The sequence below is a fragment of the Oncorhynchus tshawytscha genome, linkage group LG12 (assembly GCF_018296145.1).
Source record: "Oncorhynchus tshawytscha isolate Ot180627B linkage group LG12, Otsh_v2.0, whole genome shotgun sequence".
NCBI lineage: Eukaryota > Metazoa > Chordata > Actinopteri > Salmoniformes > Salmonidae > Oncorhynchus > Oncorhynchus tshawytscha.
The window spans coordinates 26,302,999-26,330,828 of record NC_056440.1 but is presented as its reverse complement, the minus strand read 5'-3'; the positions used below and the strand labels follow the sequence as shown (position 1 = coordinate 26,330,828).

The 27,830-nt window shown below is 42.5% G+C and overlaps 1 protein-coding gene across 1 annotated transcript; it reads right to left on the bottom strand.

Annotated features, from left to right (window-relative positions):
• Positions 1 to 1,336: 1,336 nt before the first annotated feature.
• Positions 1,337 to 27,584, bottom strand: LOC112262816 (T-box transcription factor TBX5). Its single transcript, XM_042331511.1, has 9 exons — positions 27,412 to 27,584; positions 23,758 to 23,888; positions 22,846 to 22,940; positions 22,269 to 22,388; positions 19,140 to 19,287; positions 18,443 to 18,595; positions 13,991 to 14,082; positions 6,622 to 6,848; positions 1,337 to 2,936 (listed from the first exon to the last, which is right to left on the bottom strand). The coding sequence occupies exons 2-9, from the start codon at positions 23,878 to 23,880 to the stop codon at positions 2,365 to 2,367; spliced, it is 1,530 nt and encodes a 509-aa protein (XP_042187445.1). The 5' UTR covers positions 23,881 to 23,888; positions 27,412 to 27,584; the 3' UTR covers positions 1,337 to 2,364.
• Between the last annotated feature and the right edge of the window lie 246 nt (positions 27,585 to 27,830).

The following is a 27,830-nucleotide window of genomic DNA, read 5'->3' as shown; positions in this document are numbered from 1 at the left end:
GTAACGGAGTGTTGTTTAGTCAGTTCGGGGTAAAGGAGTGTTGTTTAGCCAGTTCGGGGTAACGGAGTGTTGTTTAGTCAGTTCGGGGTAACGGAGTGTTGTTTAGTCAGTTCGGGGTAAAGGAGTGTTGTTTAGCCAGTTCGGGGTAACGGAGTGTTGTTTAGCCAGTTCGGGGTAACGGAGTGTTGTTTAGCCAGTTCGGGGTAACGGAGTGTTGTTTAGCCAGTTCGGGGTAACGGAGTGTTGTTTAGTCAGTTCGGGGTAACGGAGTGTTGTTTAGCCAGTTCGGGGTAACGGAGTGTTGTTTAGCCAGTTCGGGAGTAAAGGACATGGCAGCTGTGACCGCAACATGAAGAAGAAATGTGTGAATATCAAAAATGCAATTGGATTGTGTACAGGTCTTCTGCCCTGCGGCTGCCTCCAAACGAAACTAAAGGTGTGTGTGTATGCAGGCACGTGCACAGCACAGGAGGCTGTTGAGGGGAGGACGGCTCATAATAATGTCTGGAACGGAGAAGATGGAATGGCATCAAACACATGGAAATCATTTCTTTGATGTAATTGTTACTATTCCACTTATTCCACTCCAGCCATTACCACGAGCCAGTCCTCCCCACCACCTCCTGTGGTGCACAGACAGAGCCCTAGGGGTGTTGGAGCACCTGCCCTTTGCCCTCCTTTGAAAAAAGTGCCCTTTTGATTAGTGTCGTCTCTTCTAACTTCCAATGCAACACATTGTCCGTCAAATTAGATAATTTCTCATGAACTCTCCAATCATGAGATAAGTCCCCTCCTCTGCCCTTTTGGCACTGCGATCCTCCTACATGCATTATCTACCTACCGGTACCGGGTGGAGAATTTTAAATTAATATTGCCAGTAGTGGGTTACTTTGGAGTTGCTAGCATGTGTTGTTTCACGGTCAGGGACATGGAAGGGGACATCTGCAGTTTGACAGTTTAAATTATTTATTTATTTCTTAATTTTACCCCTTTTTCTCCCCAATTTCGTGGTATCCAATTGTTAGTAGCTACTATCTTGTCTCATCACTACAATTCCCGTACGGGCTCGGGAGAGACGAAGGTTGAAAGTCATGCGTCCTCCGATACACAACCCAACCAAGCCTCACTGCTTAACACAGCGCGCATCCAACCCGGAAGCCAGCCGCACCAATGTGTCGGAGGAAACACCTGGCAACCTTGGTTAGCGTGCACTGCGCCCGGCCCGCCACAGGAGTCGCTGGTGTGCGATGAGACAAGGATATCCCTACCGGCCAAGCCCTCCCTAACCCGGACGCTAGGCCAATTGTGTGTAGCCCCACAGACCTCCCGGTCGCGGTCGGTTACGACAGAGCCTGGGCGCGAACCCAGAGTCTCTGGTGGCCCTTAACCACTGCGCCACCCGGGAGGCCCCCACAGTTTGACTGTTTGTCAATAACAGAACAAATTTAAATCAGATAAACACTAGTTAGCTTGTTTTGACAGCATAACCATGCTAACTAGCTGATTCATTACCTACATTCTAGATGATCAGCTGATATTATAGCCCACCCCAGTAATGGTTCTTTTAACTCCCTGTCATTTGTGGTTCTAGCTTTAATGCCCTACAATGTGTGATGAATGAGTGTTATTGCAGAGAATTAAGGCCTATGTAAAAAGAACATTAATACATTAGAATATGGCTACAAGAGCAGTAGAAAACAATGAATGGATTTAAGTTATATATATTATTATTTTGGGGGGTTTATTTCACTTTGAGAACCTGCCCACCAAAGATCTGTGCATGGCCCTGTGTGTGTGTGTGTGTGTGTGTGTGTGTGTGTGTGACGTCTTACTCCCTGCAGCCTGGTCTAAACTAACTGTTTATCTCTCTTCTGCTCTGCCTGTGGCCACTCAGCCGGCCTCTCAGCCGACATTAACTCACAGCAGCCCTGATCTGAGCTGAGCTGACACAAACACACACACACACACACACACACACAAACCAACTGGAAACCACAGCCACAGAGACACTGTCACACTTCTTCAGGGGACAGACAGGTAACATAGTGCATTATTTAAAAAAGTCTCAGGGATGAAGTTCGGAACGTTGTAGTTGATGGTGTCATCTTCCTTCCTGTCCCTCCAGTTAGAGTGCTTATCCACCTGGTTCCGCTAACATCAGTTCCTTCCAGAGTGGTCCCAGACAGAGGGGGGTGGTATTAAATGTAACACAAAGACGATCCAAGGCTCAATCCACAGCAAAGGGAAAGACACAATTGGCAAATTAAATCTCTTCACACATCAAACGACACACCTCACATAAACAACTCACATAAATAGAACCCCCAGCCACCAGTCTGTCTTTCCCCTACACCTGTGGTTCAATCAGGTGGGCTCGCTCCACTCTGGGACCCCTCCCCTGGTCTGTGTGTGTAGGGTGTGGTATTGGGTAGGAGACAGGGAGGTGGGGTAGCAGTGGTACTCTCTGAGGGGTGGGCTGGTGTGTTGGGGTGTCTGGGGTAGTCTGGAGTTCTGGGTCTGGTAGGGGCACTGGGAGAGAGAGTCCTCCAGAGGAGGAGAGCATTGGTGGGCTACTGAGCTCAGCTGAGAGCCCCGGGGACTGGAGGAGTAGGGCTGGTGGGGGAAGGTCATGTAGGGGTCAGTAGGGGTCATGGGGGTCATAGCAGGAGTCAAAGGGCAGCTGTAGGACCAGGATGTACAGCTGAGGTCATCCAGTCTGGGCTCAGATCCAGCAAACATACACGCCTGCCGCTGCCCCGCCTCTGACCTGTAGAGGGAGTCAGAGAGACCAGGGGGATGGGGATGGACAGCGGGAGGAAGAGGAGGAGGAGGAGGGTAAGCAGATAGGTGATAGTAAGACTCAACATCGCTGGGAGAACTGTTGATGTAGGACTTCCTGTACTGGTGATGCTCTGTTGTAGGACAGGTATCATCTGCTGTAGAGAGAGAGAAAGAGAGAGAGAGAGAGAGAGAGAGAGAGAGAGAGAGAGAGATAGAGGGAGAATGAGGTGTAAGATTGTGGAATACACTATGAAAGGAACTGCCCAGCAAGCACATTTGGTTCCTTGGAAGTTGTGGGAACGTACATTCTTGGATCCCCATTGGTTCTGGTAACGAAGCCATAAAGTTTCCTGACCGAGAAAATGTAACGTTTTTTTAAACATTCTGAGAACAGAAGTGAAATTTTCTGCTGCTCTGGGAAAGTACATTTTTAGGTTGCAGGAAGGTTTTGAGAGTGTTTTACTGTGGTTCCCTGAGAGGTTTTATTAACATTCTGAGAACAGAAATTATAGGTTATTTAGAGGTTTTTGAATAACTTCCTGGAAACATTCACTGAATGTTTCAATAGCAATGATAGATTGCATTAATGGTTTTGAACTCAAAGCACAGACAGTACACATGGAGATTCATTTGCATTAGCAAACACATTTCTTTTTTATTGTGGCACGGCATCAGTGAGGTTCAAACCTATGATCTCCTGTTTTCTAACTATGGAATTAGTCCACTGCGCCACCAGGAAGTAGCTAGCATGCCATGGTTTTTTAACTCATACAAAGCTGTTCAATTTAGCCCATTCAAACAGATCCTATTTCAAAGGAAACAAGCACTCATTAAGATCAGGTGTGGCCAATAAGTGGACGTGACCACACACATGAACACACTGAACAAGATGCTGAGACGGAATGTAAATGTTTTTCAATAACATTCTTAGACCGTTCTTTGAACATTACTAATGTATTTATGGAACGTTTTCTTAATGTTCTGAGAACATGACTTTAACTAGAACCATGACGAAACCTGTAGTAAAAATGATGCTGAAGTATTGAAATTCCCAAAGGAGAACGTTGTTTCTTAACGTTCTCTGAACTATTTGAGACCAATCCCAATGTAAAAGCAGCTGGAGAATGTTCCTAGAACATTACCAAAAATGTAACCATGCTTGAACCTTTAGGAAATGTTCTGTTAAAGTAATGAAATACCAAGAAAAGAAAGTTATTTTGTCAAGATCCTTCAATGTGCTGAGAATATTCCAAAGTTAAGCAACTGTCCTGCACCACTCCTAGAACGTTGTGGGAAGGTTATATGCAAAATAACCACAGGACAACCAAGCTCCCATTAAGCTCTAAGAAACATTTGGTTTTCAGCATGCTATGTGCTAGCTGGGTGGTCTTCCACTAGCAACGTCAATCATAGAAACAAAACATGCCCGACTCAAAGAGGCATAAAAAACGTATCCAGTGTCTAGAGCAGGGGTGTCAAACTCATTTTACCATGGGGGCCGCATTCCATCTTCAACAAGGTCTGGAGGTCCGCAATGAAAATTGGTTATATTTCCTTGTCGTCAAAATGTGCTAAACATTTTCCTCTATCCATCATTATTGGAATTTTTGATGCTCCCTGATCTGTCTTGCTTTCATTTAGGTTGTGTTTCAACAAGTTCTCAGTCTCACATCAGAATGAGACATTCATCGATGTTTGTCATTCCATTTTTTTGTGTTTGTTACAAAGTCAAATTTCAAAGTGTTTAAAGTTAGGTTTAGGCATTAACTCTGAATTTTTAGGGTTAAGGTGGAGTTTAGGCATTAACTCTGAATTCTTAGGGTTAGGGTGGAGTTTAGGCATTAACTCTGAATTCTTAGGGTTAGGGTGGAGTTTAGGCATTAACTCTGAATTCTTAGGGTTAGGGTGGAGTTTAGGCATTAACTCTGAATTCTTAGGGTTAGGGTGGAGTTTAGGCATTAAAACTTGTTATGGCTGCAATCTCACTACCGGGCTCGATATGACAACTACCAGTGAAAATAGAGGGCGCCAAATTCAAACCACAGAAATCTCATAATTACAATTCCTAAAACATACATGTGTCTCATACCATTTTAAAGCTATTCTCATTGTTAATCCCACCAAAGTGTCCAATTTCAAATATGCTTTTCAGCAAAAGCCCTATAAACGATTATGTTAGGTCTCCACCAAACCACAATAAGCACAGACATTTTCCAGCAAAATATAGCATTCACAAAAAGCAGAAATAGAGATAAAATTAATCCCTAACCTTGAATTATCTTCATCAGATGACACTCATAGGACTTCATGTTACACAATACATGCATGTTTTGTTTGATAAAGTTCATATTTATATAAAAAAATCTGAGTTTACATTGGCGAATTAGATTCACTAGTTCCAAAAACATCAAGTGATTTTGCATAGCCACATCGTTTCAACAGAAATACTCATCATAAATGTAGATGATAATACAAATAATACACATGGAATTATAGATATACCTCTCCTTAATGCAACCGCTGTGTAAGATTTCAAAAACAGTTAGCAACACATGCAATAATCTGAGACGGAGCTCAGAACATTAGCCAAATTAGCAACCATGTTGGAGTCAACAGAAACCAGATAAGACACAATAAATGTTTCCTTACCTTTGATGAACTTCATCAGAATGCAGTCCTAGGAATCCCAGGTCCACAATAAATGCTTGATTTGTTCGAAAATGTCCGTTATTTATGTCCAATTAGCTACTTTGGTTAGCGCGTTTGGTAAACAATTCCAAAGTCACAACGCGCGTCCACTATAATGTGACGAAATGACCAAAAGTTCCGTAACAGTCAGTGGAAACATGTCAAACGATGTACTGAATCAATCTTTAGAATGTTGTTTACATATATCTTGAATAACATTCCAACCGGAGAATTAGAATGACTTCAGATGACCGGTGGAACGCAGGTCCTTCCACTGTGAATGTGCATAGTGAAAGCATGGTCAACTCGTGGCAGTGGTGACTATTTCCTGTCTCATTCGACCCCCCTTCACATTAGAGTCATCAGACAAAATTCTATTGACTGTTGACATCTAGTGGAAGGCGTAGGAAGTGAAAACTCATCCATATCTCGCTGTAATTTCAAATGAGAGCTTGGTTGAAAATCTGCCACCACCAGAAAAAAAACAGGAAGTGGAATTTCTCAGGTTTTTGCCTGCTATGTGAGTTCTGTTATGCTCACAGACATGATTCAAACTGTTTTAGAAACTTCAGTGTTTTCTATCCAATACTAATAATACTATGCAAATATTAGCAACTATGACTGAGGAGCAGGCCGTTGAATATGGGCACCTCTGTGCACCTTTCATCCAAGCTACTCAATACTACCCCTGCAGCCATAAGAAGTTAACTCCAAATGGTTGAGGTAAGGGTTAAGGTTTGGGATACATTTAAAACTAAAATATTCAAAACAACTTTACATTACTGGATTTGAACTTACAGATGCTTACGCCCATTCGCTATCCCCATCCACAACAACCTAGAAAACCAAACCTACTTGAAGGTAACAGCGCTCACTGTTGCCCCTAGTGGCCGGCTTCCACATAATTTCCCGACGTCCTCAGACATGGATGGACGTTGAATACTGACTTGTATAAAGGGTGATCTGGCTGGATTATTAGCGATCTGGACACAGTCAGGAAACATTATCATTTCTACACAGTTTTGATTTGGTTTTAGACATTTGAAAGTATATTGTAAAAAAATTAAATAAATACTCAAACCACCCGTGGGCCGGATGTTTGACACCCCTGTTCTAGGGTGACAGTAAGCAGACAAATGCAGCGTTGCATACCTTTCCTCTTGTTGCAGTGGTACACCTGCATGTGTTTGTGTGGGTCTGGTTGGGGGAGGGTGTAGGGGGCTGGAGGGAAGGTGAGGAGATCCTGGGTGGTGCTGCTCACCCCATTCTCACAGGAATAGGGGTGTGAACCCAACCCCCTCGCTTCCCCCCCAAACGGACTCACACTAGGACACACCCTCTGACGCACTGAGCTACGAGGAACCACCGGATACTCCTTACTGAGAGAGAGAGAGAGAGAGAGAGAGAGAGAGAGAGACCAAGCACAGTAATTAGACAGGTCTCCAGTCACTGCAGATATATGAGTATATTTTAGGCCAAACCGTCTAATTAAGGTGAAAATGTTGTCTAAGCTGCTTGCCAAGACATTACACAAGAATTTAGTTCTTAAATGTACTGTATATTTCCATACTTGTGTCTACCCCTTCAGAATCAAACCACAGTATTTCTTTATTTTTTCACTCTCCCTCCCAGTTTCATTCTTTTTCTATTATGTTCCACATAAATATTCTGCGGTTGGTGTTTTTTGTAATGATTTAAGTGACCATTGTGCTGTTGTTGCTGTTAGAAATACTAATGTTCCAAAGACAAACCCACGTTTTATTCGTAAGAGAAATTTGAAGTCTTTTAATGAGCAGGATTTCTTTCATGATTTGTTTTATTTTGACTGGAGCAGATTGAGTTTATCCCTGATGTCGAAACTGCCTTGAAATTCTTTCATGATTTGTTTTATTTTGACTGGAGCAGATTGAGTTTATCCCTGATGTGGAAACTGCCTTGAAATTATTTCATGATTTGTTTTATTTTGACTGGAGCAGATTGAGCTTATCCCTGATGTGGAAACTGCCTTGAAATTCTTTCATGATGGTTTTTCCCTAATAGTAAACAAACATGCCCCATTCCGCAGGTTCAGGGTTAAAGGGCGGGATAATCCATTGTTTTATTCTGAGCTGTTTTGTACTATTCACGACCGTAATCTAGCCTGGACTAAAGCAAGGAAATCATGTTCTGATGCTGATTGGCTTATTTTTAGGCAGTTACGAAACAAGTGTTATTTTCTTCTCAGGAAGGCCAAGTCTGAATATTTTATGTCTGTTACCACTGATAACCTGAATGACCCTAGAACGTTTTGGAAGGCTATTAAGTCTATGTCTGGTAACAGTAATGTTAATGAATTACCGTCATGTGTTTTGAAGGACTCTGTTGCTGTATATGACAAAACTGAAATGCTAAATTGTTTCAATGAGCACTTTGTATCATCTGGTAGGCTGTTTGATTCAGTGTCCTCTGTCTCTGTACAACCCTGTGTGGATGAACCAGTGAGAGCTGGTCAAACTTTTAGCTTTTTGCCATTCTCAGTGCAGGTGGTACATAAAGCCCTGAAATCCTTAGATCAGAGAAAGCCTGCAGGTCCTGATATTTTGGATCCCTGCTTTTTAAATCTGGCAGCTGATTTCATAGCTGAACCACTTACATCTCTGTTCAATCTAACCCTGGAATGTAATGAAATTCCAAAGATCTGGAAATCAGCATTTGTCCTACCACCTTTAAAAGGGGGAGATCCAACTCTTTTAAATAATTATAGGCCAATCTCAAAGCTGTCACCCCTGGTGAAAATAACTAACTCTATTTTATCAATGTACCAATCTTCAGGAAGAAGCATAGCACAATTACAGCAGCCATGAGGGTTTTAAATGATATCACTGAAGCCATTGACAAAAAACATCACTGTGTCTCACTTTTTATTGATCTCTCTAAGGCTTTTGAGACAGTTGACCATGCTATACTAAGGCAGAGATTGTCGAGTGTAGGTCTTTCGGAGCATGCAGTTGCATGGTTTGCTAATTATCTGTCTGATAGAACTCAGTGCACTCAATTTGATGGGCTTACATCTGTTAATTTGTCTGTCTTGAATGGTGTGCCCCAAGGCTCTGTACTTGGTCCTCTCTTATTCACTATTTATATAAATGATTTAGACAAAAATGTCCAAAATGCACAACTACATTTTCATGCTGATGATACTGTTATTTACTGTTGTGCCTCGTCTCTTACAAAAGCTTTCCAGAACATGCTAACTGCTTTTTATACTGTTCAACATACCTTGTGTCAATTGAAGCTTATCCTCAATACTGACAAAACTAAACTAATGGTGTTTTCTAATGCAAGAAATAGACCTCTGAACTTTTCACCTATTACTACCTGTCAGGGCAAGGAGATTGAGGTTGTAACCTCATATAAATATCTTGGAATTTTAAATGATGACGGCCTGGCCTCTCTTTTAAATTGCATATTCAACAACTTACAAAAAAATTGAAGCTGAAATTGGGATTTTATTTTAGGAATAAGGCCTGTTTTTCTTTTGAAGCCAGAAGGAGGCTAGTATTAGCTACATTTATACATTTACTAGAGTATGGGGATATTTTATATATGAATGCTTCCGCTCAGTGTTTGAGATCAATTGACACTCTTTACCATGGCACTTTGAGATTTATTTTAAACTGCAAAACCCTTACGCACCAATGCACTTTGTATACCAGGGTTGGCTGGCCTTCTCTAGTCACTCGTAGGCTCAGTCACTGGTATACTTTTATTTACAAAGCCATTTTGGGTTTACTACCTTTTTATTTGTGCATCTTTATTGTTCAGAAATGTGGTGGGTACTCTCTTCATTCGCTGGACTTTACCCTGCTAACTGTTCCAAATGTCCGAACTGAATATGGTAAAAGGGCTTTTATGCACTCCGCGCCATCGTCTTGGAACACCTTACAAAATACTTTTAAACTGGAAGAACTTGTCCCGATTGGTGTTTTTAAATCACTGATGAAGGATTTTGAGGCTGATTCCCTGACCTGTCAATGTTTTTAATTTGCTGTTTTATACTCTTGTGAATTCAATGGTTTTTACTAGATTACTTGTAGTTTTTCATGTTGTCTGTCTGTAATTTTTTTGTAATGACTTGGTGCTGCCTATCTTGGCCAGAGCGCTCTTGAAAAATATATTTTAATCTCAATGAGACCTTCCTGGTTAAATAAAGGTTAAATAAATCAAATAAAAAAATAAAAATTATAGACTTGCATTTTATGAAGTATTTACCTGCTGTACAGCAAATATCCACTCTGCAAAAAAAACATATTTTATTCTCTCTACTTGCTTTTCCTCCACTCTCTCTCCCTCTCTCTCTTTTTCTCTTCTACACTGGCCTCTCAGCTACCTCAGTGTTATGTAGGGGACAGTGGGCTGTCTCTCTACCTCTCATCCTACCGTGACACACACACAAACACACGCTCAGGTATGCACGCACACGCACGCACACGCACGCACGCACACGCACGCACGCACACACACACACACACACTCTGCTGAGAGATAATATGCTTCTCTAAAAATAAACTCTCAGTAACATGATACTTCAGATACTCTCCTGTTTCCCTCTTCTCTCACTCTAACACCACAGTCCATCCCCTTTCTTATTTCCTCCTTCCTCACATAGAGCAGTACAGTGACTAATAAAATACCTTTCCAGTCCTCCCTTCTCATCCTCTCTCCTCCTTCTCCTAATCTACAGTCTCTCTCTGAGAGGACATAGAACACTTAACCCCTTAAACTGCTGACACAAAACAGACTGTCCCTTTCAAACGTCTGAGGCTCTGTACTCCAGTACCTTGGATTTGAAATTATACAATGACTCTGAGGTTAAAGTGTAGACTGTCTGCCTGAATTTGAGGGTATTTTCATTCATATCGGGTGAACCGTTTAGAAATTATTAGCACTTTTGTACATAGTTCCCCCATTTTAGAGGACCAAAAGTATTGGGACAAATTCACTTATATGTGCATTAAAGTAGTCAAAAGTTTAGTATTTGGTCCCATATTCCTAGCACGCAACGATTACATCAAGCTCATGACTCTACTAAGTTGTTGGATGCATTTGCTGATTGTTTTGGTTGTGTTTCAGATTATTTTGTTAGCAATAGAAATTAATGGTGAACAATGTATTGTGTCATTTTGGAGTCACTTTATTCTAAATTAGAATATAATATGTTACTGTAGATGATACCATGATTACAGATAGTGCTGAATTAATTGTAAATAATGATAAGTAGGAAAGTTACAGGTGCACATGCAGTACCAGTCAAAAGTTTGGACACACCTACTCATTCAAGGGTTTTTCTTTATTTTTACTATTTTCTACATTTGAAAATAATAGAGAAGACATCAGAACTATGAAATAACATATATGCAATCATGTAGTAACCAAAAAAGTGTTAAAAAATCAAAATATCTGATGAGTCCAAATGTGAATTTCTTGGTTCCAAACGCTGTGTCTTTGTGAGATGCAGGGTAGGTGAACGGATGATCTCTGCATGTGTGGTTCCCACCATGAAGCATGGAGGAGGAGGTGTGATGGTGTGGGGGTGCTTTGCTGGTGACATTGTCAGTGATTTATTTACAGACAGTGATTTATTTAGAATTAACCAGCACAGTGATTTACTTAGAATTAACCAGCATGGCTACCACAGCTTTCGGTAGCGATACGCCACCCCATCTGGTTTGCGCTTAGTGGTATTATCATTTGTTTTTTAACGGGACAATGACCCAACATACCTCCAGGCTGTGTAAGGGCTATTTGACCAAGAAGGAGAGTGATGAAGTGCTGCATCAAATGACCTGGCCTCCACAATCACCCTAACTCAACCCAATTGAGATGGTTTGGGATGAGTTGGACTGCAGAGTGAAGGAAAAGCAGCCAACAAGTGCTCATTGTGGGAACTTCAAGACTCTTGGGAAACCATTCCAGGTGAAGCTGGTTGAGAGAATGCCAGCATGTGCTAAGCTGCCATCAAGGCAAAGGGTGGCTACTTTGAAGAATCTAAAATATTAAATATATTTTGTTTTGTTTAACACTTTTTTTGTTACTACATGATTCCATATGTGTTATTTTATAGTTTTGATGTCTTCACTATTATTCTACAATGTATAAAATAGTAAAAATAAAGAAAAACCCTTGAATGAATGGGTGTGTCCAAACTTTTGACCGGTACTGTATATCATACTCCTCCTCAAATGCTAACCTCCCCTGTTATTGTAATGGTGAGAGGTTAGCATGTCTTGGGAGTATGATACTTGTGTGTCTGTAACTTTCTCACGCATCATTATTTAATTTTCAGTTAGGACTATCCGTAATCATGGTCGCATCCACAATATGGGACCACCCAACCAAATACTAAACTTTTGACTACTTTATTAATACACATACAAGTTAGCTTGTCCCCTAAACTGGGGGAATATGTATAGAAAGTGCTGTAATTTCTAAAGGGTTCACCCAATATGTATGAAAAAACCCTCAAATTAAAACTGTCAGTCTGCACTTTAACATCATAGTCATTGTATTATTTTGTCAAATGTGTCACTGTCCTAATACTTTTGGAGCTAACCGTATATGCTCCAATGTGAGCTCGCCCGAACCAACCCAAGCAGCACAGCCCTGGGGTCCTTCCACCCCGCATCTCATGTTTCCTGGTCTTCCACACTGCCATTTTTGCCTGCCCCAACAAGTAGTTAACTAGTCAGTCCCTTCGCCTGTTGGCTACGCTACAGTGCCTTCGGAGGGTATTCAGACCCCTTGACTTTTTCCACATTTTGTTACGTTACAGCCTTATTCTAAAATGTATTAAATTGTTTTTTCCCCTCAACAATCTACACACAATGACAAAGCAAAAACAGGGTTTTAGAAGTGTATATCATATTTACATAATTATTCAGACCCTTTACTGAGTAATTTGTTCAAGCACCTATGGCACCAATTACAGCCTCAAGTCTTCTTGGATATGACGCTACAAGCTTGGCACACCTGTATTTGGGGAGTTTCTCCCATTCTTCTCTGCAGATCCTCTCAAGCTCTGTCAGGTTGGGTGGGGAGTGTTGCTGCAGATCTATCCAGAGGTCTCTCCAGAGATGTTTGATCGGGTTCAAGTCTGGGCTCTGGCTGGGCCACTCAAGGACATTCAGAGACTTGTCCCGAAGCCACTCCTGCTTTGTTTAGGCTGTGTGCTTAGGGCTTAGGGTCGTTGTCCTGTTGAACCTTCGCCCCAGTCTGAGGTCCTAAGCACTCTGGAGCAGGTTTTCATCAAGGATCTCTCTGTGCTTTGCACCATTCATCTTTGCCTCAATCCTGACTAGTCTCTGAGTCCCTGCCGCTGATGCTGCCACCACCATGCTTCACTGTAGGGATGGTGCCAGGTTTCCTCCAGAAATGACGCTTGGCATTCAGGCCAAAGAGTACAATCTTCATTTAATCTGACCAGAGAATCTTGTTTCTCGTGGTCCGAGAGTCTTTAGGTGCCTTTTGGCAAACTCCAAGCGAGCTGTCATGTGACTTTTACTGAGGAGTGGCTTCCGTCTGGCCACTCTACCATAAAGGCCTGATTGGTGGAGTGCTGCAGAGATGGTTGTCCTTCTGGAAGGTTCTCCCAACTCCACAGAGGAACTCTAGAGCTCTGTCAGAGTGACCATCAGGTTCTTGGTCACCTCCCTGACCAAGGCCCTTCTCCCCCGATTGCTCAGTTTGGCCGGGCCAGCCAGCTCTAGGAAGAGTCTTGGTGGTTACAAACATCTTCCATTTAAGGATGATGGAGGCCACTGTGTTCTTGGGGACCTTCAATGTTGCACACATTTTTTGGTGCCCTTCCCAAGATCTGTACCTCGACACAATCCTGTCCCGGAGCTCTATGGACAATTCCTTTGACCTCATGGCTTGGTTTTTCTCTGACATGCACTGTCAACTGTGGGACCTTTATATAGACAGGTGTGTGCCTTTCCAAATCATGTCCAATCAATTGAATTGACCACAAGTGGACTACAATCAAATTGTAGAAACATCTCAAGGATAATCAATGGAAACAGGATGCATCTGAGCTCATTTTCAAGTCTCATAGCAGAGGGTCTGGATACTTATGTAAATAAGGTATTTCATTTAGATAATTTTTTTAAATGTGCAAATATTTCTAAAAACCTGTTTTCGCGTTTTCATTATGGGGTATTGTGTGTAAATTGCTGAGGATTTAAAAACATTTTGTTTTTTAGAATAAGGCTGTAACATAACAAAATGTGGAAAAAGGGGTCTAAATACTTTCTGAAGGCAATATATACCCAGGCCTGGCCAACGTACAGTATAGGTCCAGAATCAGCCCAAACCCTAGGCCTGTACACCACCCACCCAGGACAGAAAACACCCCTACCAGTCTGGAACAAGAAAAAAACAGATGCTTAACTGTCTCCTCTTCCCCACAGAATCCTCTACTGTAGATCACTAGAGAGAGAGAGAGAGAGAGAGAGAGAGAGAGAGAGAGAGAGGCTGTACTCACCCCTGTATCTTAGCCATGCGGTGCAGCTCCATGTCATCACTGCCTCTGAAGCCCTTAGCGAATGGGTTGTTCTCTATCTTCAGCTGGGTGATCTGACAGGGACACAACATACTTCCTTAGATCACTTAACACCCAGCCCTGTCCTGTGTTGTACTGTATCCTACTGATCCATAAGGAATGTTGGATCTGGACCTGAACAGGGGTGGATTTGGGGACTCTGGATAGCAACATGAACATTTCACAGACCCACATTCTTAGAAAGGAAAGGTGCTACATAGAACCTAAAAGGGTTATTTGACTATCCCCATAGGACAACCCTTTGAATACCCTTTTTTGGTTCCTGGAAGGAACACAGAGGGTTCTACATGAACCCAAAAGGGTTCTATCTGGAACCCAAACATATTATCTACTTCACTTGCTTTGGCAATGTTAACAAACAGTTGAAGTCGGAAGTTTACATACACCTTAGCCAAATATATTTAAACTCAGTTTACCACAATTCCTGACATTTAATCCTAGTAAAAATTCCCTGTTTTAGATCAGTTAGGATCACCACTTCATTTTAAGAATGTGAAAAGTCAGAATAATAGTAGAGAGAATGATTTATTTCAGTTTTTATTTCTTAAATCACATTCCCAGTGGGTCAGAAGTTTACATACACTCAATTCGTATTTGGTAGCATTGCTTTTACATTGTTTAACTTGGGTCAAACATTTCGGGTAGCCTTCCACAAGCTTCCCACTATAAGTTGGGTGACTTTTGGCCCATTCCTCCTGACAGAGCTGCTGTAACTGAGTCAGGTTTGTAGAACTCTTTGCTCACACAAGCTTTTTCAGTTCTGCCCACAAATGTTCTATAGGATTAAGGTCAGGGCTTTGTGATGGCCACTCCAATATCTTGACTTTGTTGTCCTTAAGCCATAACTTTGGAAGTATGCTTGATTGTTATCGTCCATTTGGAAGACCCATTTGCGACCAAGCTTTAACTTCCTGACTGATGTCTTGAGATGATGCTTCAATATATCCACATAATTTTCCTCACTCATGATACCATCTATTTTGTGAAGTGCACCAGTCCCTCCTGCAGCAAAGCATCCCCACAACATGATGATGCCACCCGGGTGCTTCACGGTTGGGATGGTGTTCTTCGGCTTGCAAGCGACACCCTTTTTCCTCCAAACATGACAATGGTCATTATGGCCAGACAGTTCTATTTTTGTTACATCAGACCAGAGGACATTTCTCCAAAAAGTACGATCTTTGTCCCCATGTTTAGTTGCAAACCGTAGTCTGGCTTTTTTTATGGCGGTTTTGGAGCAGTGGCCTCTTTCTTGCTGAGTGGCCTTTCAGGTTATGTCGATATAGGACTCGTTTTACTGTGGATATACACTGCTCAAAAAAATAAAGGGAACACTAAAATAACACCTCCTAGATCTGAATGAATGAAATATTCTTATTAAATACTTTTTTCTTTACATAGTTGACAACAAAATCACAGAAAAATTATCAATGGAAATCAAATTTATCAACCCATGGAGGTCTGGATTTGGAGTCACACTCAAAATTAAAGTGGAAAACCACACTACAGGCTGATCCAACTTTGATGTAATGTCCTTAAAACAAGTCAAATTGAGGCTCAGTAGTGTGTGTGGCCTCCACGTGCCTGTATGACCTCCCTACAATGCCTGGGCATGCTCCTGATGAGGTGGCGGATGGTCTCCTGAGGGATCTCCTCCCAGACCTGGACTAAAGCATCCGCCAACTCCTGGACAGTCTGTGGTGCAACGTGGCGTTGGTGGATGAAGCGAGACATGATGTCCCAGATGTGCTCAATTGGATTCAGGTCTGGGGAACGGGCGGGCCAGTCCATAGCATCAATGCCTTCCTCTTGCAGGAACTGCTGACACACTCCAGCCACATGAGTTCTAGCATTGTCTTGCATTAGGAGGAACCCAGGGCCAACCGCACCAGCATATGGTCTCACAAGGGGTCTGAGGATCTCATCTCGGTACCTAATGGCAGTCAGGCTACCTCTGGCGAGAACATGGAGGGCTGTGCGGCCCCCCCAAAGAAATGCCACCCCACACCATGACTGACCCACCGCCAAACCGGTCATGCTGGAGGATGTTGCAGGCAGCAGAACGTTCTCCACGGCGTCTCCATACTGTCACATCTGTCACATGTGCTCAGTGTGAACTTGCTTTCATCTGTGAAGAGCACAGGGAGCCAGTGGCGAATTTGCCAATCTTGGTGTTCTCTGGCAAATGCCAAATGTCCTGCACGGTGTTGGGCTGTAAGCACAACCCCCACCTGTGGACGTCGGGCCCTCATACTACCCTCATGGAGTCTCTTTCTGACCGTTTCTGACCGTTTGTGCAGACACATGCACATTTGTGGCCTGCTGGAGGTCATTTTGCAGGGCTCTGGCAGTGCTCCTCCTGCTCCTCCTTGCACAAAGGCGGAGGTAGCGGTCCTGCTGCTGGGTTGTTGCCCTCCTACGGCCTCATCCACGTCTCCTGATGTACTGGCCTGTCTCCTGGTAGCGCCTCCATGCTCTGGACACTACGCTGACAGACACAGCAAACCTTCTTGCCACAGCTCGCATTGATGTGCCATTCTGGATGAGCTGCACTACCTGAGCCACTTGTGTGGGTTGTAGACTCCGTCTCATGCTACCACAGAGTGAAAGTTTCCTCCAGCATCTTCACAAGGTCCTTTGCTGTTGTTCTGGGATTGATTTGCACTTTTTGCACCAAAGTACATTCATCTCTATGAGACAGAATGCATCTCCTTCCTGAGCGGTATGATGCTGTGTGGTCTCATGGTGTTTATACTTGCGTACTATTGTTTGTACAGATGAACGTGGTACCTTCAGGCGTTTGGAAAATGCTCCCAAGGATGAACCAGATTTGTGGAGGTCTACAATTTTTTTCTGAAGTCTTGGCTGATTTATTTAGATTTTTCCATGATGTCAAGAAAAGAGGCACTGGGTTTGAAGGTAGGCCTTGAAATACATCCACAGGTACACCTCCAATTGACTCAAATTATGTCAATTAGCCTGTCAGAAGCTTCTAAAGTATCCTAGTAGTATCCTTCCTGTTTGGCCCTGTCTGGGGGTGTCCTCGGATTGGGCCACAGTGTCTCCTGACCCCTCCTGTCTCAGCCTCCAGTATTTATGCTGCAGTAGTTAATGTGTCGGGGGGCTAGGGTCAGTTTGTTATATCTGGAGTACTTCTCCTGTCCTATTCGATGTCCTGTGTGAATTTAAGTGTGCTCTCTCTAATTCTCTCTTTCTCTCTTTCTCTCTCGGAGGACCTGAGCCCTAGGACCATGCCCCAGGACTACCTGACATGATGACTCCTTGCTGTCCCCAGTCCACCTGGCCGTGCTGCTGCTCCAGTTTCAACTGTTCTGCCTTATTATTATTCGACCATGCTGGTCATTTATGAACATTTGAACATCTTGGCCATGTTCTGTTATAATCTCCACCCGGCACAGCCAGAAGAGGACTGGCCACCCCACATAGCCTGGTTCCTCTCTAGGTTTCTTCCTAGGTTTTGGCCTTTCTAGGGAGTTTTTCCTAGCCACCATGCTTCTACACCTGCATTGATTGCTGTTTGGGGTTTTAGGCTGGGTTTCTGTACAGCACTTTGAGATATCAGCTGATGTACGAAGGGCTATATAAATACATTTGATTTGATTTGATTTGATTTAAAGCCATTACATCATTTTCTGAATTTTCTAAGCTGTTTAAAGGCACAGTCAACTTAGTGTATGTAAACTTCTGACCCACTGGAATTGTGATACAGTGAATTATAAGTGAAATACTCTGTCTGTAAACAATTGTAGAAAAAATGACTTGTGTCATGCACAAAGTAGACTTCCTAACCGACTTGCCAAAACTATAGTTGTTAACAAGAAATGTGTGGAGTGGCTGAAAAACGAGTTTTAATGACTCCAATCTAAGTGTATGTAAACTTCCGACTTCAACTGTATGTTTCCCATGCCAATAAATCCCCTTGAATTGAATCGAGAGAGAGAGAGAGAGAGAGAGAGAGAGAGAGAGAGAGAGAGAGAGAGGAGAACTATGTGTGTATGGTTCCAGCTCTCTGGTGCCGGAACCATAACAGACATGATCAAAGGAAAGGAACAGGTTGGAACTGCCCTGTGAAGTGTACACACTGGGATGTTATCAGACTTGACATGTTGAATTGAGAACAGTGACCCCGGGGAATAATGCACTGATTCACATGGCAAAAAGATACACCCATAAGACAACTCTGGCCTGCTTTAGCTGCAACTCAGTTAAATAATCTGCACAACAGGACCTGGATAATTCAACTGTATCTATGACAAAATAATCCAGAAATATCTGATCAAATCATTTGAACAAAAATGTGACTTTGTTGATTAACTAAATAATAATGACTTTGTGTTTTCAGTGATTCAGTACCTTGTGGTTCTGGTATGATGTCACGGCGATGAATGAGGTCTCTGAGAACATGTGCGTGCAGAAGGCTGTGTTCTTGGAACCAAACCCATTGTGTTCATCTGCTTTGACGGTGTGGAGGCGGGGTTGGTATTTATGCATTGAGTTTAATATAATCTGCAATACAGCAAAAACAGAGACATACAGTAAACAGTAAAACACTGAATGCTGTAGCGCCATCCCACTTGTAGAATGATATTCAATAGGGCCACAAAATTGCCCTTCTGTCTCCTCTGGACCCATGCTAAATTGTTAATTTCCAGATGTGTCTCTTTTTGTACCAATTTACTGGGCGTATCTTTGTTGTGGTCCCTCTCTAGTGTGTGTGTGTGTGTGTGTGTGTGTGTGTGTGTGTGTGTGTGTGTGTGTGTGTGTGTGTGTGTGTGTGTGTGTGTGTGTGTGTGTGTGTGTGTGTTCATTGAGAGACCTAATCCTAATTGATGTGATAGTCCTACCAGGCATGGGTATGAGGCATGAGCTAATGGCCCTGAACGTCATTAACATCATTATTGTGGTTACCGCTGTTTTATCAGCAGTGCTATCCATCCTCACACACACACATGCACGCGCGCACACACACACACACACACACACACACACATCCATCCTCACACACACACACACACACACACACACAGGTAGAGAGAAGTAAAGGACTGACGTGTCCAAAGGGGTCCAGGTGGTTGTTAGTGAGTTTGAGTTTCTGGAAGGAGACAAGCTGGCGTGCCCAGTGGCTCCCAGTGGCTGGAGAGTCAGGGTGGACGTACAACCTCCCTGGCATGGCCGGCTCCGCCTTCCCCGAAACAGACCTGACACACACACACGCACACTGAATTCACACGTTGACAACTCAACCAAATATCAATCACAATAGGACGCTGATGTGAGTGTCAGATGGCCCTACTTTGACCCAGCCCTGCCCTATTCTGCCGCCACTCGTACTGTATGTTTATCTCTCTCTCTCACACACACACACACACACACACACACACACACACACACACACACACACACACACACACACACACACACACACACACACACACACACACACACACACACACACACACACACACACAGTCTGACCCGGACATGCTCTATACTGTTCCTCTACAGTCACAGGAGACACACCGATCTGACATGCCACGGTGGTGCCTCTATCTATTCTTATTATTAGACCAACATCCTCCTCACATTTAAACTGCTTTCAACATGAAGAGAGACACAGCTGGCCCCCATCAGTGACATCAGAATATGTTAATACCAATCCAGGTGTTAATCAGAGCGATGGATGATGTACAAGCAAATCACAACCATGTGAGCATGAAAGATGTTTCCAAAAATGATCATACTTGTAGGACAATAAACTAATCTGATCTATTTCAAACAGGCAAAATGTTCTGGTTCACATTAAATACACTGCTCAAAAAAATAAAGGGAACACTTAAACAACACAATGTAACTCCAAGTCAATCACACTTCTGTGAAATCAAACTGTCCACTTAGGAAGCAACACTGATTGACAACAAATTTCACATGCTGTTGTGCAAATGGAATAGACAACAGGTGGAAATTATAGGCAATTGGCAAGACACCCCCAATAAAGAAGTGGTTCTGCAGGTGGTGACCACAGACCACTTCTCAGTTCCTATGCTTCCTGGCTGATGTTTTGGTCACTTTTGAATGCTGGCGGTGCTTTCACTCTAGTGGTAGCATGAGACGGAGTCTACAACCCACACAAGTGGCTCATGTAGTGCAGCTCATCCAGGATGGCTATCAATGCGAGCTGTGGCAAGAAGGTTTGCTGTGTCTGTCAACGTAGTGTCCAGAGCATGGAGGCGCTACCAGGAGACAGGCCAGTACATCAGGAGACGTGGAGGACGCCGTAGGAGGGCAACAACCCAGCAGCAGGACCGCTACCTCCGCCTTTGTGCAAGGAGGAGCAGGAGGAGCACTGCCAGAGCCCTGCAAAATGACCTCCAGCAGGCCACAAATGTGCATGTGTCTGCTCAAACGGTCAGAAACAGACTCCATGAGGGTGATATGAGGGCCCGACGTACACAGGTGGGGGTTGTGCTTACAGCTCAACACCGTGCAGGACGTTTGGCATTTGCCAGAGAACACCAAGATTGGCAAATTCGCCACTGGCGCCCTGTGCTTTTCACAGATTAAAGCAGGTTCACACTGAGCACATGTGACAGACGTGACAGTCTGGAGACGCCGTGGAGAACGTTATGCTGCCTGCAACATTCTCCAGCATGACCGGTTTGGCGGTGGGTCAGTCATGGTGTGGGGTGGCATTTCTTTGGGGGGCCGCACACCCCTCCATGTGCTCGCCAGAGGTAGCCTGAATGCCATTAGGTACCGAAATGAGATCCTCAGACCCCTTGTGAGACCATATGCACATGGGGTTGTCTCGCTCCATCCACCAACGTCACGTTGCACCATAGACTGTCCAGGAGTTGGCGGATGCTTTAGTCCAGGTCTGGGAGGAGATCCCTCAGGAGACCATCCGCCACCTCATCAGGAGCATGCCCAGGCGTTGTAGGGAGGTCATACAGGCACGTGGAGGCCACACACACTACTGAGCCTCATTTAGACTTGTTTTAAGGACATTACATCAAAGTTGGATCAACCTGTAGTGTGGTTTTCCACTTTAATTTTGAGTGTGACTCCATATCCAGACCTCCATGTGTTGATAAATTTGATTTCCATTGATAATTTTTGTGATTTTGTTGTCAGCACATTCAACTATGTAAAGAAAAAAGTATTTAATAAGAATATTTCATTCATTCAGATCTAGGATGTGTTATTTTAGTGTTCCCTTTATTTTTTTGAGCAGTGTACAATAGACCATGACGTGTGTGCTTGTTGTTGTCTGTGTGTATGACTTCTTAAGATGGAATCTGTCTGAGAAGAAGGCCTCCAACTGGCCACAACTGGACCGAGCTGGAAAACATGTTCACTGAAGTTATTTCACGTCTGTCAAATGGGACAGGGAAATGACAGAGCACCACGGATATTTACAAACAAAGAACCTCCCTTAGAGGGAAATCTACCCACGCACAACAGCGTTCACATTAGACATTAACATAGGTCCTTGTCCTAAACATGACTGAAAATGGGCCATCTGCCTCCTATTGGGCCAGGGGGATCAGCTGAATGAAGTGTCTTTTAGGGTGCAACAGGGCATCATCACGTGACCAGGGAGAGGATGACAGACTCACGCAGCACAAGTGGGTTTAGATCTCCCCTGCAGCCTCATGCTGGTGTGGACCTCAGAGAGACCTGGTCTTTAATCTGCCCGCCACATGAACCCATGGTACTGAGACTGAACCGGTGGTCAGGGACAGGGGGAGTGGAGCACGGCCAGCAGGCAAACACAGAGAAATAGGGCACAGGGCACGGGGTAGGACTGGGACATCACTGCAGCGTTTTAGTAGGGCTATACATCCACGGCTCTGCTCTGTGTTATATTTCTCTCTCTGTGATGTTGTTAAAATACAGCATATAGCATTTGATCATTTATGTAAATGTAATTATTATCAGCATAGTTTTATTGGGATTAAATCTGTAATAGGAGAGATGGATATAAGCCTAGCTCTTGGTTTTCTGATACTTTGAAGCTTGAAATTTGACTATTGGGTGTGTTGAGTCAGTTATAGGCTACTAAGCCCATTTCAAGTATTTATTTAATAAGCTCACGAGATAAACATTCGTTTACATTTAACGCAAATAATGCACATCAAGTAGGCTATTTAAATATGCAAAGATGTGATATGAAGCTTGCCATTTATTATCAGCGAACTTGTAGCGGTGGTCATCTGTTGGCACGATATCCATGAGGAGAATGTACTTGCTTTTAGGGTTGAGGCCCGTCACCTTCACCTTGTAGCAGGGGAACATCCGCCTGGCGAGACAGGAAAACCACCGACAGTAAGGAACATAGCAAAAAAAAAGCAATATCAGTAGGCCTATCACTAAGGCATTACAACCATCGCTGCAGTTGTGAGCAAAAACCGAAACAAAACATACTTGTGGTAATTATAGGCTAAATAAAAATGTTAGGCTACAAACATTAATCACAAAAATGTGACTAAATATTTGAAGGTTTAACAGGTCTATGGGCCTAGTAGATTAGTTTTTCTATTTTCCTAAATGCTCCTTGGTAATTACCATATAGCCTAAGCCAACGTAAACAGAGAGAAACAATGTGTTTGCAAGTTTATAGGGACACGATTTTAATTCTCAATCTCACCTAATACAAAAATACATTCAGCAAAGAATAGGCTACTTTTACTTTTTCAAAACATTCCGCACTGATGTCTGAAGATAAAAAATGAATACATTAAGATAGGCTATTTTACCTTCCCGCCTTAGTGATGATCATCTCCGTTCCAACCTCGTGGAATTTATCCCACAGTTCCCGCTCTTGCATGTATACTTTTATTCCATCCATTCCCTGAGAACAGAGAGAATAGGTGAGATTATAAATATATTAAACATTTAAACCAAAGACCCACTCCCTCCGCCATGAATATCCTACCAATATGTCTACACAAACTTGTTATTTGAACATTGTAAAAATAATAAATAAATAAAATAAAATAAAAATATGTTGGTCTGTAAAGCCTGCCAATTTACATTGTATTTTATCTTAATGAGACTAGGTCATATTGGAACAGGTTTATTTTACATGAATAACAATAACAGTGTAAGCCTATGTATTACATGCTGCATACGCCTACATTGTTAAACAGGCTACTTACTGAAGGTTTCACATTTATCCGTCAACAACGATATTTTAACGGAGTTTGACACAGATTTGACCAGAGAGAAGCAGTCAGTCAGTCAGTGTTGCTCTGGGCATGTTCTAGGTAACCAACCGACAGTTTAGAAGCCACATCTAGGTCATAGTCAGCTCCTGCATTCCTAAAACGGACTGTTTGTTTCTGCCTTGACATGACATGGACTCCTACCTAGCTGACTTTAGTTATTATATTGGGGGAATAAATTAATCGTTTAAATTAGTGGCCTAGGCCTATATTATTCTGTGAAAAAAATAGGTATCTCTAATAGGCTATAACACCATAGATTATTAGCCTAATAATGACATTATTTTCAATTTAAAAAAAATCCATATCACTTAAGGAGAAAAAATCATGCAATTACGGTGCATGCAAAAATCGTCATCACCCACAATTTAAAAAAAATGGAAGTGCATCGTTTTTATGTTTAGAACAATTAAACACACACGCACACAGAGGTTAGTTAGTTACCTGCTGTGTGCACGTTGTCTGCGGTGAAGGTGGCGAGCTCAGGGAGCGAGTGTGATTCTCCGGTTTGTTCTCTTTCGGTGAGTCCTTGTCGGTGTCCGCGCGCTCTTGGATGGCGCTAGCCATGACACCACCTGACACCGAGGGACACACGGTCGGGATAGACGCAACACACACACACACACACACACACACACACACACACACACACACACTATTATCTGATATTATATTATCAGTCAATACTTTACTATTAGCCAATTAGACCTACTACAGAGGCAATCATTCAATATTCCATTAAGCTAATAGCCAAAGGAGATAGGCCTATATGGATGCTGTATTTTCAGAATCATCGGCCTAGGCCTCAATTCGTTGGAGCATGGGCTCGACAAGGTGTAGTGTCGAAAGCGTTCCACAGGGATGCGGGCCCATGTTGACTCCAATGCTTCCCACAGTTGTGCCAAGTTGGCTGGATGTCCTTTGGGTGGTGGACCGTTCTTGATACACACGCGGAACTGTTGAGCGTGAAAAACCCAGCAGTGTTGCAGTTCTTGATACAAACGGGTAGCACCTACCATACCCCATTCAAAGGCACTTAAATATTTTGTCTTGTCACCCTCTGAATGACACACATACACAATCCATTTCTTAATTGGCTTAAATATCCTTCTTTAACCTGTCTCCTCCCCTTCCTCTACACTGAAGTGGATTTAACAAGTGACATCAATAAGGGAAACAGCTTTCACCTATTCACCTGGTCAGTGTCTATGTCACGGAAAGAGGCGGTGTTCTTAATGTTTTGTACACCCAGTGTATATCCGGATTCAATTATATGCTTAGTTTATCATCCAAATGAAAAGTGTTCACTAAAGCGTGTATTATAGGCTACATTGAAACGTTGCAAAATAAAGCAAATATGATCTCCACTAATATATTCATATGTTGACTGTAGAGCTGAAAATATTGACTTGAATTCAATGTGCAGCTCAGTCTCATTTCACAGAAAATATGCCAAAATAATAATGCAATTCAAACTAAAACTATACTACCAAATATGCTCATACACAAATGGTCTAGATAATCAAATGAAACAAATTAAGAAATCAAATATCAGTAGGCTAAGGCTTTGTGACAAACTATTATTAGGCCATATTGAAAATAATTTCATGATTATGTCACATGGTGGGCATATTAATTAGCAAGGTAATAATAACAACAATAATATTATCAACAATAACAACAATATTAATCATCACCATCATCATCATAATTATAATCTAATAACAGTCTAATAATGAATAATGTAGTTTATGCATATATGAATTTAGGCTTATAAATAATGTATCAATAATAACCTAAGAATAACACTATTTTAGGCTACTAGAAATCAAATATGTTATTAGTAAGCTATACAATGATATGATGCTATAAACTGTGAAAGATCAAGGCACACTGGTAAAAAAAACATTGTTTTCAATATATTATTGACTATAACATTTCTAGTGACGCGAAAGGCTCTTTCAATCTGTAAAACTGAAGCGTTACATATACGCGACAGATGTTAAGGTAATTTCTGATGGAGCCGAAATATGCAGCGTTTACCGTGAATGCAGTCTCCGCTAAATCAGGAACATTGACTTTAAAACTCAATCACGCTGTAAAACTGAATTTACGCGATGAGACTAAATACAATCTAAACAGTGTTTCTAGATGACCGATGAGAGTTCCAGTTTGACTTATTGTAGGTAAAATCCCAGACTGCACATGAATATCTCTCACTGAACAGCACTATATATATAGTATATATATATACTACTTATTTTTCGGTGTATTTTTGTTCTGTCAAATAATGTGGCCAAATCAGCTACTTCTATTTGAAGTAGCCTATTTGATAGTATGTTCAAATAACATCCTATAAATAGCCGAAACTATTTACAAATACTTGTTTCCAAAAACACATTATTTCAAATACCCATAGGACCAAACTGTGTTCAAATGAATATAGTATTTAAATATTTGTGTTTAAAATTTCACTTTGTGTATTTGAGTATTTCCTCGTGCCATTATTTTTCAAGTGTATTTCCAAATAGGCCTACATTCCAACATTAAACTACTTTTATTTTCAAATAAAAATGATCCAAATACTTATCCTACTTCGAAATGACTTTGGAGTAATGGAAATCCCTACGTTAAATAGTATTTGAACCCAGGTCTGCACTATACATCAACTCTGGACAGGAACGTCATGGAGTCCGCCGTCTAAAGCCAAGCTGCTGAGACTAAACAACACATTCATACTCAAACACTTCTCAAAGACTCCTTACTCTTTGGGTGTAGGCCGTCTACCTTATGCGCTGTTCTGTTTCGTCCCTGGAGAACACAGTTCAACGGTCATCCTGGTGTGTGTGTTTAATCAGTGTCCCGAGTCGCTGTGTTACCTATATCCAAAATTCCCACAGGCCCACACTCATGCACTTAAGTAACCGAATGAATTAGAACACTCTGTGAGCAGACCTCCGTCAGTAACGCATTATACCGTGAATATCATACTGGACGAAGGTTATATACGTCGTAGCATTTTAAAAATGGATTGTAGCCTATGTCTGGACAACCTTTCCCACTACTGTCTGACTCTGACCGTTGTCGCAGCCTGGTCGACCCTCAAGAGACCCCAGTGTTCCCGCCTTCCCTCCTCCTCTCTCTCTCTCCGTGCAGGGGAGCTCTCAGTTTGTCCCTCAAATCAGCAATGATTTAGCCTACACTCCTCCAATATTCTCTGACAACCGCAAGTGTTCCCATATTTAGGATGCCCTAAATATCAGGAGTCAAATCGATCAAAGTAGGCCTATCACAATTATAAATTTATGTCACTGAAAGATTGGAGACGAAGATGTCTCTCTCTCTCTCACACACACACACACACACACACACACACACACACACACACACACACACACAATGAGAGAGATAGAAAATGGGGGGGGTCGTCGTTTTATGAGGATTTGGTTTGGTTTAATAGCATGAAAGTAGACTACATAATCTCTATTGAAATGAGGAGTAACAATAAATAAATACACGAATGCATTATCTCAGAATATAAATCGCTAAACTAGCCTAGACATGTATATTATCGCATAGGCTACCATCCTCCAAAGCTATTTGGTGCAGTGAGCGCGAATATGTCTGGATTACTGACAATCGAGATAATCAACCGGTTGCGCGCATTACCGTGCAGCTCTAGCACAGAGTCAACCGGAGTTGAAAGTTGAAGGGGTCAACGCGAGGTAAACTGGCGCTCGTTTGGACTCGGCTCTCTCCGGTTGGCGAAATGAATTTGACTCTGATTTCCATGAAATAATCCATCCGCAATCACACACACTGAAATAGTCTGTCAGGGCTGTTATATATGCAGTGTCCCGCGCGCTCTAACGCACAAGTTTCCCTTCAACCCAAACATTATTTTCTCAAGTGATAGGCTTGCAGATCATTTAATAATAGTCCTATATTAATAGTCTTATATTATATGCTTTCATAAATATATGCTAAGTAGGATAGATCTCTATTTTTATCACAAATAAAAAGACAAACGACTATAGCCTGTAGGCCATGCACCTCTCCAAAACAGACCAGGATATTTCAACAATTGTTGTGTCTTACCGTGTTCAGATGTCAGTTCAGCGCTGGGACATTTGTAGTCTATTGACTCTGTTCGATCTGTAGGCTACTAGTCTGTCAACAGTCCTCGACGGTCTCATATGAAGCAGTCCATACGTCTGTGCGTTGGGGCATTCATATAAATAATGCGCTGTCATGGAGTGGCATTAGGATTGTGGCTGTTGTGGAGTGGAGATGGTTTGTGTTGAGTTGGGGGGGATGCTCTGATAACGGTTTCCGTCGCCACGTACACCACACACGTCACCGCGCTCACACGACTAACCCCCTGCGGACCCGCACGGTTTGGTTACACTGTTAATGATCACAGAGATTTGCCTATATAGTCAACATTCGGCCTAGTCTACTGCTACCAATCGGTGGTATTATAAGCATTTCAACTGCCAGAGAAATGGATGGAAATG

What these genes read in the sequence shown, in the direction of transcription:
- LOC112262816 (XM_042331511.1), bottom strand. Translation starts at nt 23,880, where the DNA reads ATGGCTAGCGCCATCCAAGAGCGCGCGGACACCGACAAGGACTCACCG. An exon ending in ATCATCACTAAGGCGGGAAG is followed by an intron (nt 22,389 to 22,845) that starts GTAAAATAGCCT and finishes CTGTCTCGCCAG; the next exon opens with GCGGATGTTCCCCTGCTACA. An exon ending in CGCATGGCTAAGATACAGGG is followed by an intron (nt 6,849 to 13,990) that starts GTGAGTACAGCC and finishes TCTCTCTCTCAG; the next exon opens with TAAGGAGTATCCGGTGGTTC.